The sequence below is a fragment of the Cucurbita moschata genome, unplaced genomic scaffold (genome assembly GCF_002738365.1).
Source record: "Cucurbita moschata cultivar Rifu unplaced genomic scaffold, Cmos_1.0 Cmo_Scf00060, whole genome shotgun sequence".
NCBI lineage: Eukaryota > Viridiplantae > Streptophyta > Magnoliopsida > Cucurbitales > Cucurbitaceae > Cucurbita > Cucurbita moschata.
Genome location: NW_019268576.1, coordinates 580883 through 595472, shown reverse-complemented (window position 1 = coordinate 595472; position 14590 = coordinate 580883). Strand labels below are relative to the sequence as shown.

The following is a 14590-nucleotide window of genomic DNA, read 5'->3' as shown; positions in this document are numbered from 1 at the left end:
TTTGTTTTCCTCTTTTTTTTTTTTTTTTTGTATTTCTGCTCTGCAAGGCTTTGTTTGGAGTTCAGAAGGCGTGAGGAAGAGGGATATAAAGGGGAAAAAGCAAAGAGAGAGAAATGAGGATGGTGAACTACGGCGTCGTTTCGAGGATGGTGAAGAGGAAAAAGAGAGCGTTGATCTAATCTTAATCTCACCGACCTCTCGCAAAATGACGCGTGAAAACAGAAGGCGATTGGCCGCCTTGTTTGAGCAAAAAAATGAGAGTGGAGGTACGTGGCGGAAGACGACTCCGTCTTTCAGGGGGTCCAACTCACACGTACCCCATTTTAACGGGAACCGTCATATCGCCGTTACGTTGGTTCGCTTTCACGTCGCTGTCTTCGATTATTTATTGAATGACGCCGTTGGTGCAGGAGGTGTTAGTTGTCGTTTTGTGATCTCTCTTCGAAGGTGGGCCCCCACGTGATGTGGTTGGACTGGTCAGGACGGTAACCCGCATCATTTTTTACCTCTATTCAACGATTATCTCAATAATCTGAAATTTAAAAAAGAAAATATATATATATATATATAAATCTAACAAAACTCGAATTTTGCAATTAAAAAAATACAAAACAAAAGTAGTAACAAAATCAAAAAGTGAGTGGACCTGGAATTCTTATATTCCCAAGAAAGAAAAAAAACATGTTTGTTTAGGGAGAGAGAATATTAAAGAGTAAAAAGGGAAAAAAAAAAAGAGTAATTTGTTAATATATGGTTGAAGGAAATTTTTTTAAAAATTTTAAAAATATTTTTGAAGTTTTTAGAATAATTTAAAGGTGTTTTTAATTTTTTATTTTATTTTTTTAAGTTTTAAGAGTATTTTTTAAACTATTTTAAAATTTTAAGACAATTTTTATAACAATATTAACTATTTCCTTACAAAACTATTTAACTATTTTTTATTAGTTTAATGGTTTTTTTTTTTTTTGGATTTTTTTAAAATTTCAACCCTATTATTAAAATTATTGAAAATTTATGAGTATTTTTTAGATAAAAATTAAAGTTAAATAGTGTTTTTATTAATTTAGTTTTTTTTTTTTTTTTACTATTTCAAAAGCAAGAGAAAAAAAAATCTCTTTGACCGAAGTTTCATCCACAAGTGGGTGACGTGGAATTAATCAATTTCGATGATTTTCAAAAATCTTTTAATAATTAAAAAATAAAATAAAGAGAGACGAGCAAGTTGAATGTGACGTGTCGAAAGATGCTCTAAGTAGTCCGATGGGAAAGTCAGAAGAACCCTCCGTTGTCGGGCGAACACGTGGCTTCAAACTAGAGGCCGCTGCGAATCTTCCTTTATTACTGAAATTATGCATAAAATTCAGTTTTGTTTTCTAAATAAAAGTAACCATTAATTATTCTAACTTTTATTATAATTTTTAGTTTCTAACTTAACTTTGTTATATTTTAAAATTTGATGTAAAAACTATTCTTAACATTTATTATATAAAATCTTACCTACAATATTAAAAAATATGTATAACAATTATAATTACAACACATACAATGATATCATACACTCGTTGTTGGACATTTTAAGCTATAGTTTTAATTACACGTCGTTATTCAGCTATATCCATCAAATAATACATTCACTCAAGATCATAAAAATATCAACGCACCCCAACAATTAGTGGTTTAGATTGATCAGATCTTAGCCACACAAAAAACCTAACCCTCAAATTTGGGACCGAGCTCTCTCTTTCACCCCATTTATGTTTTCTACCCTCGTGGTTATGTGTCGATTTTTAATATATAATAACATATTTAATTATTGTTTATTTAAAATATTATTAAGTTTATAATTATTGTAGACATATTAAAAATATTTTCGGTAATTGAGCGAAATTGATAGCCAGATTATAACATTGGGCTGCGGCTATGATGAGGCCCATTGGGCCAAGGCCCACCCCACGGACACATCATAGAAATAAATTGGATGTGTGATAGAAAATGAAAAGTGAGGAGAACCACGGGAAGGGTTTTGTCTTGTTTAAATGCTCTATCCGCTCACATTCTTCAATCAAAAACCACATATTTTCTTCCCATACGTAAATTTCAACAAGATAAGTATTTTATGGTACAAAAATTTATATTTACTTTTTTTTTTATATATATAAAAAAATAAAATTAAATATTCTCTATGTCTCGAGTCGACATATTTTCTCCATTAAAGATATTTATTATATAAATAACACATTAACTAACTTAATTTTAATTATTTTGTTCTAGAGCAAGCTGTTGAGTCTTATTCATATATTGACAGTTAAGAATTTTTTTTTTCTTTTTTTTTTGTAGGGCTTGAAATGAAAAGGCGGGCTAGAATACCAACAAACGTCTATTAGTGATTCATCTGACCCGACAATACCTCATTTTTTTGTTATTATCGAGTACTGTAGTCACTAAATGATTTAGTAGTCCGTCCCTAAAACAAGCTGTGCAATGTCCTTTATTTATATGTTATTTGTTAGGTTAAAGGCGAGCATTTTAGCGTTGTTTTTTTTTTTTTTGGGTAATATTATTCTATCCTGATTTATTTTCCTTTTAAGGATATGCTCGAGGTGGTACGTTTTTAAATTGAACTCTCGTATATTAAAAAATTACTTTGAAAATAATAAAATTACCCTAATTAAACATTGATTGATAGATACTATAAATTTAAATATAGAGTGAAAATATTTGAAAAAGGTTGAAAATAATATAATTTTCTAGAAAATGTTAGGAATAAAATAAAGTTGAAGGATTAGGATAAAGCGTTAATTGTCTCGCTTTCTCACGGTTGGCGCCACAGTCGATAACAGAAAAAGAAAAAGAAAAAGAAAAAGAAAAAGAAAAAAGAAAAGGAAAAGGAAAGGGAAAAGGAAAAGGCGAGAGAAATGCGGGAAGAAGAGGAATCTGGTGTAGCCAATTTCGGGCTTCCCGAGGAAGTACTGGAAGTCTTACCGTCGGATCCATTTGAGCAGCTCGATGTGGCTCGGAAAATCACTTCCATTGCTCTCTCCATGCGTGTTTCTGCGCTCGAATCCGAATCCTCCGCTCTCCGTGCTCAGCTTTCCGAGAAGGACGCGCTCATCGCGGAGTTGCAATCGCAGATCGAGTCACTCGATGCCGCCCTATCCGAGAAATCCGAAATTCTCGCCCGCGCCGATCAGGAAAAGGTTCAGCCGGTTCATTTGTTTTTTTTTTTCCCCTTTCTATTGCTGCTTGACTTTGTTTTGATTTGGATTATGCACTTGTGCTCACTGCAATTTGCAGGAGACGTTGTTGCAAGAGAATGCATCGCTTTCTAACACCGTGAAGAAGCTTACTCGAGATGTCTCGAAGGTATGGTCTTAGTTTTTAGTTCTTAGTCGTTTGTTGTTTGTGTATTTTGGAATTTTCGCAACGATTACTTACACTAACATTTCAAGTTAATTACGATGAATACGCAAATTTTGGAAGTTACAATGGAGTCAATTTATGATTACCATTAGGATAGGATTTCCAAACTTTTGGAAAATAGTACTATAAATCATGACCTATTGACTTCCAAATTTTTGTTCTGTCAATTGACATAGTGGTGTTTTTTGAAATCCATCGTAAGGTTCATAGTTTTATTTTTATCTGGAAGAAAATGGTGGAACCTTTTGAATCAGCAGGCAAAAGTGCAGGGGACTACTTCCATTAATATATGTAAAATTTGTTATCTTCTATGAAATAAGAGGTTCGACTCTCTTGCATTGTTTGCAGTTGGAAGTCTTCCGAAAGACGCTAATGCAGTCCCTTCATGAGGAAGAGAGCTCCGTAAGTTTTCTTTATCCAATGCCTAAATTGCAATATTGGTACCTAAGAAGCATATGATAGACACGAGATACATATAGATATTGATACATCAGACACGCGATGATATATCATTTTTTCATAATCTAGGAGACAAGACACGACAAGGACTCGTTGATAAACATAACTTTTTAAAAACATATTCTGATTTTTTATTCGAAGAAAATTAAAAGTCAATAAGCTTATGCATTTCCATCCATTAAAAATGAGTTTGATGTATTTTACTCTCAAATTATGTACGGAAGAGGAGGCCTTATCCTCAAAGACACGACGGTTAGTTTCCAACTTCAAGTTCCAAATCAAAGCTCTAACCGCCATAGCCTAACAAGTTTTCAATACACATTGGACTGGGACACGTTAACCAACAATAATATCCGTGCTTCTGTGATTGACCCTTTGTTCTATATCCATCAACATCCTAATTCTGATTCCAACTTTAACGACTTGCTTTTCGAGCTCGTCGAGTTACGGATCATCACTACTGATAGAAAATTTTAAATGGAAAGCAACAGTTGGTAAAAACACAAACACTCATTTATAAACATACTCATAAAACATACGATAAAAAGTTTTTGAGAAGCATGCTGAAGTCAACATTTTTTTATATCAACCCTCTTTGTGCTACTACAGACAGGAAGTTCAGAGGCTGTCGTTAAACTAGAGAGTCAGGAAAGTTTGCCCTCTGCTCCGCAGGTTGGAGGTACTATAAGTTACTTAAAGTCAGTTTCTGTGTTTGCACATTATTGTTGTTCATAGATTGATTTTTCATGGCTTACTTGTAATTGTAAAGCACATAAATGATTTTATATGATAATCAAATTGGTTACTTTTGTACGGGTCTCGCAATTTCCCTAATGTATGCCTTCGGTTCTGACTAGTACATTTTCTTTTTGTTTTAGAAGATGATTTATCATTGCCACCATCTAAATACTCATCAATCCAGAGCAACGCCTCTGAAACAGTGAACCCTGTAAAAGATGAGCCTGAGGCAGATGGTAAGATTTCTACATGTTATGATATTCTTTCCTATATGTAATACACGAAACGAACTGATAACTGTAGCAAATTGCTGATGTATAAAATTACAAATACCAAGGGGGGCAGGCTTACGTTTAATCATTTTAATTAACACAAAAAAGTTTGAAACTGATTTAAGTCTCTTAGTTCTGGTTATGTTGTTTTTCACTTTTCTTTATTCCTATGCTGCAGTGGCAGCTTCAAGACCTCGTGTATCAAACAGCCTTCTGTTAGCCTCCCAGACTAGCACACCTCGGCTGACACCTCCCGGTTCTCCCCCTATTTCTTCTGCATCTGTGTCCCCTACCAGAACATCTAAACCTGTTTCCCCAAAGCGACATTCAATGTCATTCTCTGTTTCAAGGGGGATGTTTGATAGAACCTCAATGTATTCTTCCGTCTCCAGCAATCACAGTTCAGTTTCAAGCCCTCATGCAGGGGCTCATACTGGTTTGCTCCTAAAACTCTCTTCTTGCAAATTTGTAGTTTAGAATTATGTTGGTTGCGCATTTTAGAGATCTTAAGGAATTTGTGGGTGTGCTTTCCAAATGCGAATTTGAAGAAAAGAACCCTAGTTGGTTATAGTAGTGCAATTCCTGTTGGGCAATGTTGTTGTGTTTCTTTTCTTATCCCTCTTATCTGATTGTTTTGCAGGTCCCTTCTACACATTTGAAGTGATTTTAAAAATAAAAAAATATAAAAAATCACAAAAAGGAGTTCGTTTCAAAATAATTCGATGAAGAAAGTTGTTTTTTAGAATGACTAATTTGGTAAATAGATTCTAAATAAACAATTTACGCATGTAGTCTATTTGATTAATCTTCTTGTCGTCAAGTAATGCTACCTTATTTTTGTTAAGATTCTTGAAACTATATTATTTTCTCAAGTACAGTAAACATGAAACTTGTGCTGAAAATAAGGTCACATGCTTAAATTTCATTTCAATGATCCTACTGGATTATGTATATTATGTTAATGAGGGTTTGCACTGTGTGATTACTGTGTATCAGATGCATTGATTATTGTACTAATTAATGAGCAGTATAAATATGATGTATAATATTTCCATGACTACCAAAAGTGAGACGAGTAGTATACCTTCCATGATTGTATACCCACCAAGACATATAGATTGTCATTGTATAATATTTCCATGACTACCAAAAGTGAGACGAGTAGTATACCTTCCATGATTGTATACCCACCAAGACATATAGATTGTCATTGCATTTGAATAATGTAACTGACATTTTTAATCATCTTTATCAATTGTTTTCAGGACGAACTCGGGTCGATGGAAAGGAATTCTTCCGCCAAGTGAGGTAAGATCTGGTAGATGCATAGAGTTTGCTCATCAAGTACTTTTAGAAAGTTAACGGCACCTTAAGAAGCCTGGATATGGATACATATACAACTACACGTACACCGTGCGCGCCGATTTTTAAAAATCTAGGACATAATTACTAAAATATATGTTTTAAAAAATGTAAGTTCATATGTTTATGCATTTATACACTTAAAAATGAGTTTCATATTCTTCACTTTCAATTCTTTTTGTTATGTGCATATTTAGTATTCGTCATGTGTTTAACAAATGTTAGATTTATATTGGCTTTGTACCACTAGTGTCTAACATATTTATTGTGCTAGCAAGTGTCCAATATGTGTCCAACAAATGTCGGAGTGTCCAAGTGTCATCGAACAAGCTAGCCACACTAAAATGTTCATGCTTCTTGGGTGTCACTTGTTTAGCTTATCTTTAATAATTAGTTCAAATACCATTTTGGTCTCTATATTATGGAACTTGTTCTGGTCTCTATATTTCCAAATCTCTATACTTTTAATAAATTTTAAAACGAGTTTGAACTTAAAAAAGAACATTTATGCATAATATAGATATGTTTCTCAAATTCCTAGAGGAAGGCTCACATGAACTGATGATGAGGAATAATTATAAGATCAATCGAAAGTTTAGGAAATAAATTGGACATAGATCGAATTTTAAAGTAGTGTGAATCAAAATGATACTTTAACTTGTTCAACCTAGCAGGATCAGTTAATGCACTCTACACCGAGTGTTTTCAGCCACCATTTTCCTTTTTCTATTTCGTATATTCGTGCTTGCAGATTTTGCATTTGGTCATTATGATTTATGAGAGTTTCTAATTTTCCCCTCTCCTGTAGGAGCCGATTGTCCTATGAGCAGTTCAGTGCATTCTTAACCAATGTCAAGGAGCTGAATGCCCATAAGCAAACAAAAGAGGTATTCTCCTCTATCACTCCTCACACATGCCCACACGCACACGCACACGCACACGCACACGCACACGCACATGCACACGCCCACGCCCACGCCCACGCTCTAGCGCATGGTTAAACATTTATGGATCATCGTTGCATACTTCAGGAGACGCTTCGGAAGGCTGATGAGATATTTGGCCCGGATAACAAGGATCTTTTTACCATATTTGAAGGGTTGATTACTCGTAATGTGCACTGAAAATGCTTTGGATATAGTGTATGTAGAGTTTATAAGCATTGTCTGCACCTATCAACTTCTATTTATTGTATGTATTACATGTATTCATTTTGATTTCCATGAAATAAAATTTCGAACTTAGCATTATTAATCTAGAGGCCTTAGTTATGAGAATAAATGGAATGATTTTTATTAGGACTAAATCAGACGGCTTTGCTGTATTCAAAAGTTTACTCAGGTAAACGTGTTATTGTTTTTATAAGTTATGCGTACGTTCTGTCGGTTTATTTATTTATTAATGTAAGATCCCGCATCGGTTGGAGAGGGGAACGAAACATTCTTTATAAGGGCGTGGAAACCTCTCTCTAGCAGACGCGTTTCAAAACCGTGAAACTAATGGTGATTCGTAACGGGTTAAAGCGGATAACATTTACTAGCAGTGGGCTTGAAACTCTTTATAGTTAGCCACGAGGTTCCTTTTATGAGCTTTTTTTTTTCTTTTTTAAGGTCTAGATAAACAATTTCTTGCGTCAAGTATTGACATGGATTCTTAACCTTAAGTTGCAAAATAGGAGTGTAGCTGTTGACTAGTTTATATCTTATCATGTTTCCGTGTATGTTTCGAAAGAACTTGGTGATTGTGATTGATAACCATTTCTCGTGTACGAGTTTTTTCAAAAATAATTATATGGTCGAGATTGATAGATCTTGTTTACGAGATCCAATCTCTTAAAAGAAGCAAATTTCTGGTAGGCTTTTTCACTTCTTTAAGAAAGGCTTTGAATGAAACACGACTTTTGGTGTATCATGGGATGTGCATTAATGTGTATAATTAATGGTTATTGAGTTCCAATAAAGAAAATCGTTTAAAACTTTTTTTAATATATTATATTAAACTCTACTTAAAAGAAATACGTTACTCTTTCATTAATCATTAACCATTAATATAAATTTGGGTAAAAAAAATATTTTTAACCAATATTTTTTTCCTAATTTAGTCATTAAAGTTTCAAAAATTACACAAATAGCCCTGTGTTTTGATTTTTTACGAAAAATAGTTGGCTCTTAATTAATTTAAGGGAATGATGGTAAAAATATTGACATATGCTAATTACAATTAATGAATACGCGTTATTTATTTATTTATTATTATTATTTATTTTTTTATATAGAGATAAAATAAAAGCCAATTTAAAAATTAAATACAAACTTAATTCTAAAAGAGGAAGCTTACATTTCAAATTTTAATTTCATATAGTGTTTTATTAAACTTAGTCTTTGTACGTAAAATTTTGCATTATTTTAAATGATTTTTTTCTAAATTAAAAATATAATTACAATGAGATTCACGGTTATTACAACTTTAAAATACTATTATAGCTTGAGAAACGGTTATTTTGCATAATTTAGTTTTTTTTTTTTTTTTAAATATAGAAAAATCCGTTGGTTGTGATTTATGCAAAGGAGATGGAAGGCTGAGATTTGGCACAAACAAAACAGGGGAATTTGAAATGCCACGTGTCAAAAACTCAAAAGACAAGAACAGATTTTCCCGGGAAAATTACAACTCCTCAAATGGTCGCCGTTGTTCATTACAGAATGACGTACAACTTGAGCGAATATGCAAATTTAAATCCGAGTATGGAGCACCAAATTTCGGAGATCAATCAAGAATACTAGCTACGTTGGAAATGGCGATTTGAATTCATGCGGACCTTTACTCTCCTCTTCCTCTCTATCTCGCCGTCGTCGAGTCTCCTCTGTTTCTTCCTCCGTGATTTCCTTGGAAGCTCAAAATTGCTTCCTTCTTCTTTTTCCCGTTTAGGAGATTCATGGACTCTGATCCTGAATCTCCGGCTTCTTCCACCAGGTAATTGTTGTTGTTGTTGTTTTTTTTATTATTTGTTTTTGCTTTTGCTTTCTTTTTCAGCTTTCGCGATGTGAAAATGTATGAGATCGTTTGATTCTGTAGGTTTGCTGATTGCAACGTTTGGAATTTTTATTTCACAATAGCTATTTCTAGGTTTCTGTTTGCATGTTTTTTAAAGAGCGACACGGTATTTGCAGATTTCAACATATGCGCAATAGTTCATGTTTAGAAGTAATGATTGAAAAGACTGTGTGTGGTTGAGATTGACAGGTTGTTTCTTTCTGAAGTAATAAGATGTGAAAATGTATGAGATCATTTGATTCTGTAGGATCGCTGATCGTGACGTGCGGGATTTTGATTCCGTAATCGTTATTTTTAGGGTTCGGTTTGCATTTGTTTTCAAGACATTGGGGAAAATATGATTGTTTTCTCCAGATTTCAATAGTAGCACAATTATTAATCAAGTTTACAAGTAAGGATTGAATGATTGAAGTGCTTGACCCTGACGAGTTGTGGTTGTTTCTGAAGTAGTAAGGCGTCCGAGCGAACGTTGCAAAGATCGAAGGTGTTGGAACCTTCAACTGTAGACAAATTGGATCAGCAAGAGTCGGAGGATATAGCTTGGTGCGATTCGATTGAACCTCAAGCGTCCGAAAGGTTTTTCCCTCTCTACTTAGATTGCATCACATTTATTTGTGTATGTTCCATTGATTTGTTTCATTTTTTTTAAATCTTGTAAATTTCTAGCAGTCCCTGTTCTTGGCTGGATGATGTTTCGAAGGTATTCTTTAGGCCTTTGCGCCTTAGTTTGGATATAAAAGAAAATTGATGAACCCAATCAAACCATTAGCTATCGGTTTGGGCATAAAGAATGGAAAACGAACTAAACTGGCTTGATTTTGCACATCCCTATTGCATGTTTGAAGATTTGGCATTAACAAATATATTTGTTTGCATTTCTAACAAATATATATTGTTGGGCGGGGATTTGAAACCGTAACCCATAGGGCGAGTTCAACCTATAACTAAGATAATCCTAAAGTTGGCCTATTTTATTTTGTTGATTCTTCCTTGTCTGGTTTATACTTTCTGCAATTTCCTGTTGGCCATTTCTTCTTCATTTTTATATTGGGTTATTTTTGGAGATTTTTCCTTGGAGCTTTTATGCTGTCAATTACTTGCTGACATGGAAATTTGTTGAGCAGCAATGATTCAGGCGACACGGTTGATGAAAACCAATCAAATGATCAGACCGAAAATCAATCAAATGATCAGACAGAAAACCAATCAAATGATCAGGCAGATCAAGCAGTGGGCACTCCCACTTCAGGGAGCAGAAGAGTGCGTGGATTCTCCGACACAATTGTCATTCATGGTATGATAATCTCTAAGTTTCTACTATGCTCGTATTGCTTTGAAATTTGTGTTTTGAATTAGGAAGATCTCTAAGCTCCTGCAAGTATTTAATGTACTAATGTTATGGTTCTATTCTCGGTAGATTTGAGATTATTAGATTTGGACGTTGAAAGAAAAAATGAATCATCTCCAAGAGGGGTGCTCGAGGACTGCTCAAGAAACTTGGATTGTGAAACAACTACTTCCCTGGCCAGCACTTCCGATTGGGAAGATCATCCGGACTCAAGAAATCTGAGTCATTGGAAAGGTTTCATTCGCTTACTGATGAAAGGACCTCAAATGCGATTTCAAACCTTTCCTCCTCTTAAAGCTGTTCCAAAGCTCACCAGAAAAAAGAGCAAAAGAATTAGAGAGGATGTTCTTCCGACGTTATCACCAGTGATGGACTCTGCCATAGAGACTGAGTTCTGCTACTTCAGATCTTCTTGGAAGAATTTCACACTTTCAGAGCTGCAAGCTGCAAGCAATAACTTCAGCCAAGGTGTATTTCTAAACGCCGAGATAGCCTTGTTGATGGAAATTTTGATGCCCTCCCTTTTTATGGTATAAGTTTGTATGCTGATAAACACCCTTTTTCTCTTTTCCAAAGAAAACTTGATTGGTGAGGGCGGTTATTCTGAAGTTTACAAGGGGCAGTTGGAAGATGGGCAATTAGTCGCGATCAAGCGGCTTACAAGAGGCAACCCAGAAGAGATGACTGCAGACTTCTTGTCTGAGCTCGGAATTATAGTTCATGTTGATCATCCTAATATTGCGAATGTAATTGGGTACGGAGTTGACGGGGGAATGCACCTTATACTTCATTTATCACCCCATGGGAGCCTGGCATCCATACTTTATGGTTTGTTCTTCACTGTCAAGCTTTTGCATTTCTAACAGCTTAATTTATCGCTAATTCCGCCGGTATAATGTAGAATCAAAGGAGAGACTGGATTGGCCAACCAGGTATAGGATTTCTCTAGGAATTGCTGAAGGTCTTTTGTATCTTCATGAAGGCTGCCAAAGAAGAATAATCCACAGAGATATTAAGGCTGCTAATATATTGCTAAGAGATGATTTTGAGCCTCAGGTATGCTTATATGCTTTGTGACAGCTATCCGAGTGTTGCCTCGGTAGTCCCAACAATACATTGTTGCAGAAGAAATGCAGGAAAGTTGAAAATGTGCAAACATAAACGATTTTCCTTTGCTTTGCATTCATACATTTCTATTGGCTCGTAAATTTTAAGCATTGAAAGTGATTACATCTATTAAAAATCTTTACATAATATCTGAATATCCTGCAGTTTCAAAATCTTTCATACTGCTGATACGCAAAAGAGATACATTATATGTTTCAAATTTAGTTTGGTGACTGCTTGAAAATGAATCCAGATTTCTGACTTTGGGCTTGCTAAGTGGCTGCCAGATCGATGGACTCACCATACTGTATCAAAGTTTGAAGGAACATTCGGGTACGTTGATTGAAAGTTATTACTAAGAATTTTTGAAATCCTACTTATGAGATTTCACATCGGTTGGAAAGAGAAACGATACATTATTTATAAGAGTGTGGAATTCTCTCCATAATAGACATGTTTTAAAACCGTGAGGCTGACTGGGCCAAAGCGGACAATATCGGTTAGTAGTGGATTTGTGCTGTTAAGTTGGTATTAGAGCTAGACACCGAGCAGTGTGCCAGCGAGGATGCTGGACCCCTAAGGCGGGTGGATTGTGAGATCCCACATTGGTTGGAGAGGGGGAACGAAACATTCCTTATAAGGGTGTGGAAACCTTTCCATAGTAGACGCATTTTAAAACCGTGAGACTGACGACAATACGTAACGGGCCAAAGCGGACTATCTGTTAGCGATGGACTTGTGTTGTTATAAATATATTAGAGTCAGACACCGGACAGTGTGCCAGCGAGAGGGGGTGGATTGTGAGATCACACATCGATTAGAGAGGGAAACGAAACATTCCTTATAAGAGTGTGGAAACCTCTCCCTAGTAAACATGTTCTAAAACTATGAGCTTGATGACGATACGTAACGAGCCAAAACAGACCATATCGGTTAGTGGTAGGTTTGAAATGTTACACCTACTCATCCAACATCCTCCTTTTCTAACTCATCTGATGATTATAGGTACCTTCCTCCCGAGTTCTTTATGCATGGAATTGTTGATGAAAAAACTGATGTCTATGCCTATGGAGTACTGTTGTTGGAACTTATTACGGGACGACGAGCAATAGACAGCGCACAGCAAAGCCTCGTGATGTGGGTAAGTCAGCTACTTCAACCTCACTTTTGCCAGTTCTTTGGGACAATTTTGTTTATTAACACTGGTCTGTTTTAAAACCATTTGCAGGCGAAACCTGTACTTCTTAAACAAGATCTCAAGGAGCTTGTCGATACATCACTTGCTGACGCATTCGACACCCAACAAATGAACCGTTTGATATCCGTCGCTTCAATGTGCATAGATCAATCTTCAGTTCAACGGCCAGAAATGAGTGAGGTATGCACTTTTTCTTGAAGAAAATATTCGAATTTTCTCTTTGAATAACTGTCAATCTAGATAATCCTGATTACCATGACCAATCTGACTGATGTAATGTGAAATCCAATCCTCCCATTGTTCATCATTTTCCTTGTCTTTTATCTTATTAAAACTTAAAAAGATACCTCTCTTTTTCCTTGTCCTGTCTCCAATCTTGCTTCAGGGACAAAGATTATCATCCCTACGTTTGAGGAAGAGACTCCCTTTCATTTCTGAACATTGAAATTGGATAAGTTTCCTAGAGAAGATGAAATTTTCTTGGGTTAAAATTGTTCCATTTTAGTTGGTATACTTTCAAACATTCAACATTCAATTCTATATGTTCATTACTTAGTCCATGTTATTAGTTTATCTAAACAAATAGTATCAATTAGCTTTTCATCCATAAATTTTGAAAACATATTCACATGGTATTTCACATGGTATTTGTTGAGGATAGGTGAGAGAGGAGTCCCACGTCGACTAATAATAATGTCTTTTAGAGAAACCAAAAGCAAATCCACGAGAGCTTAAGTTCAAAGTGGACACTATCATATCGTTGTGAAAAATCTCTCTTTTTCCTTGTCCTCATATCCAATTAATGCTCATATTTGTCATTTAAACTCAACGAGTTTCCTAGAGAAGATGAAGTTTTGTTTCTTTAAGATGTTGTAAGCCGGTATGAAATGATTTAAGTAGAGTATTTTGGTACATTTATATGCAGATTGTTCAGATTCTAAAAGGAGATGAAGATAGTTTGGAGCGTGTAAAGCGACAGAAGTCAAAACTTCGAAGGACGTACTCTGCAGAGCTTTTGGATGCAGAGGAGTATAATTCTACAAAGTATTTAACTGACATGGATCGACATTTGGAAATTGTTTTAGGAACCTGCGATGTTTAGATAAATTTATACCTAATTCTCATGCATTTATACTCGATCAAATGACCCCAATATGTTTATGTTCTCTTCTTTGTATTTCTAACTGATAGGGGTACAAGTACAAATTTTTATATTTACTCAAGTACTTTCAAAGGTATATAACCATGTACTTAACTAACTTAAATTTGAACAATATTGCCTCGACATATAAATATGAAGAGGTCTATTACTTATTTTTCATGTTATTATTATTATTATTTTTAATTTCTTTTCATGTTTTGGGTTCGGAAGGAGTATTAGTTTAGTTCAATAACATCTAGGACTGACGCGAAGAATTCAAACATTTAATCTTTCGGTCGGAGATACTTGTTAGGATAAAACGAGTGAAGGACACGAAGGTTTAGCATAAGAATCAACTCTATCGGAAATGATACATTGAAAGAGAAAAAACAAACGTCTTTCTAATACATTGCAAATAAACGAAGCTTCTCTTTAATTTGTTCGGTGGTTTCGAGTAAGGGTATTTTTGTAATTTAATTTTCTATATAGCT

At 34.9% G+C, this 14590-nt stretch overlaps 2 protein-coding genes across 4 annotated transcripts; both read left to right on the top strand.

The window, feature by feature from the left end:
• The first annotated feature begins 2820 nt into the window (after nt 1–2820).
• Nucleotides 2821–7505, top strand: LOC111436809 (uncharacterized protein At4g15545-like). 2 transcript variants are annotated; one of them, XM_023074558.1, is made up of 9 exons: nt 2821–3197; nt 3295–3363; nt 3769–3822; nt 4489–4558; nt 4758–4853; nt 5068–5325; nt 6155–6197; nt 7060–7138; nt 7283–7505. In XM_023074558.1, exons 1-9 carry the CDS (start codon nt 2916–2918, stop codon nt 7373–7375), a joined length of 1044 nt encoding a protein of 347 aa, XP_022930326.1. In that variant the 5' UTR covers nt 2821–2915; the 3' UTR covers nt 7376–7505. The 2 variants fall into 2 exon arrangements, with proteins under 2 accessions (XP_022930326.1, XP_022930327.1); XM_023074559.1 differs by having other exon boundaries at nt 4761–4853; nt 7283–7495.
• Nucleotides 7506–8952: 1447 nt separating this feature from the next.
• LOC111436808 (receptor-like cytosolic serine/threonine-protein kinase RBK2) lies at nt 8953–14196 on the top strand. 2 transcript variants are annotated; one of them, XM_023074557.1, is made up of 10 exons: nt 8953–9224; nt 9756–9881; nt 10430–10599; nt 10723–11121; nt 11230–11481; nt 11555–11709; nt 12014–12093; nt 12766–12901; nt 12989–13138; nt 13884–14196. In XM_023074557.1, exons 1-10 carry the CDS (start codon nt 9187–9189, stop codon nt 14058–14060), a joined length of 1683 nt encoding a protein of 560 aa, XP_022930325.1. In that variant the 5' UTR covers nt 8953–9186; the 3' UTR covers nt 14061–14196. The 2 variants fall into 2 exon arrangements, with proteins under 2 accessions (XP_022930325.1, XP_022930323.1); XM_023074555.1 differs by having other exon boundaries at nt 9753–9881.
• Nucleotides 14197–14590: the final 394 nt, after the last annotated feature.

Coding starts and splice junctions, on each gene's coding strand:
- LOC111436809 (XM_023074558.1), top strand. CDS start 2,916: ATGCGGGAAGAAGAGGAATCTGGTGTAGCCAATTTCGGGCTTCCCGAG. Junction 3,364..3,768: donor TTACTCGAGATGTCTCGAAG/GTATGGTCTTAG, acceptor CATTGTTTGCAG/TTGGAAGTCTTCCGAAAGAC. Junction 7,139..7,282: donor CCCATAAGCAAACAAAAGAG/GTATTCTCCTCT, acceptor TGCATACTTCAG/GAGACGCTTCGGAAGGCTGA.
- LOC111436808 (XM_023074555.1), top strand. CDS start 9,187: ATGGACTCTGATCCTGAATCTCCGGCTTCTTCCACCAG. Junction 11,122..11,229: donor AAGCAATAACTTCAGCCAAG/GTGTATTTCTAA, acceptor TCTTTTCCAAAG/AAAACTTGATTGGTGAGGGC. Junction 12,094..12,765: donor AAGTTTGAAGGAACATTCGG/GTACGTTGATTG, acceptor TGATGATTATAG/GTACCTTCCTCCCGAGTTCT.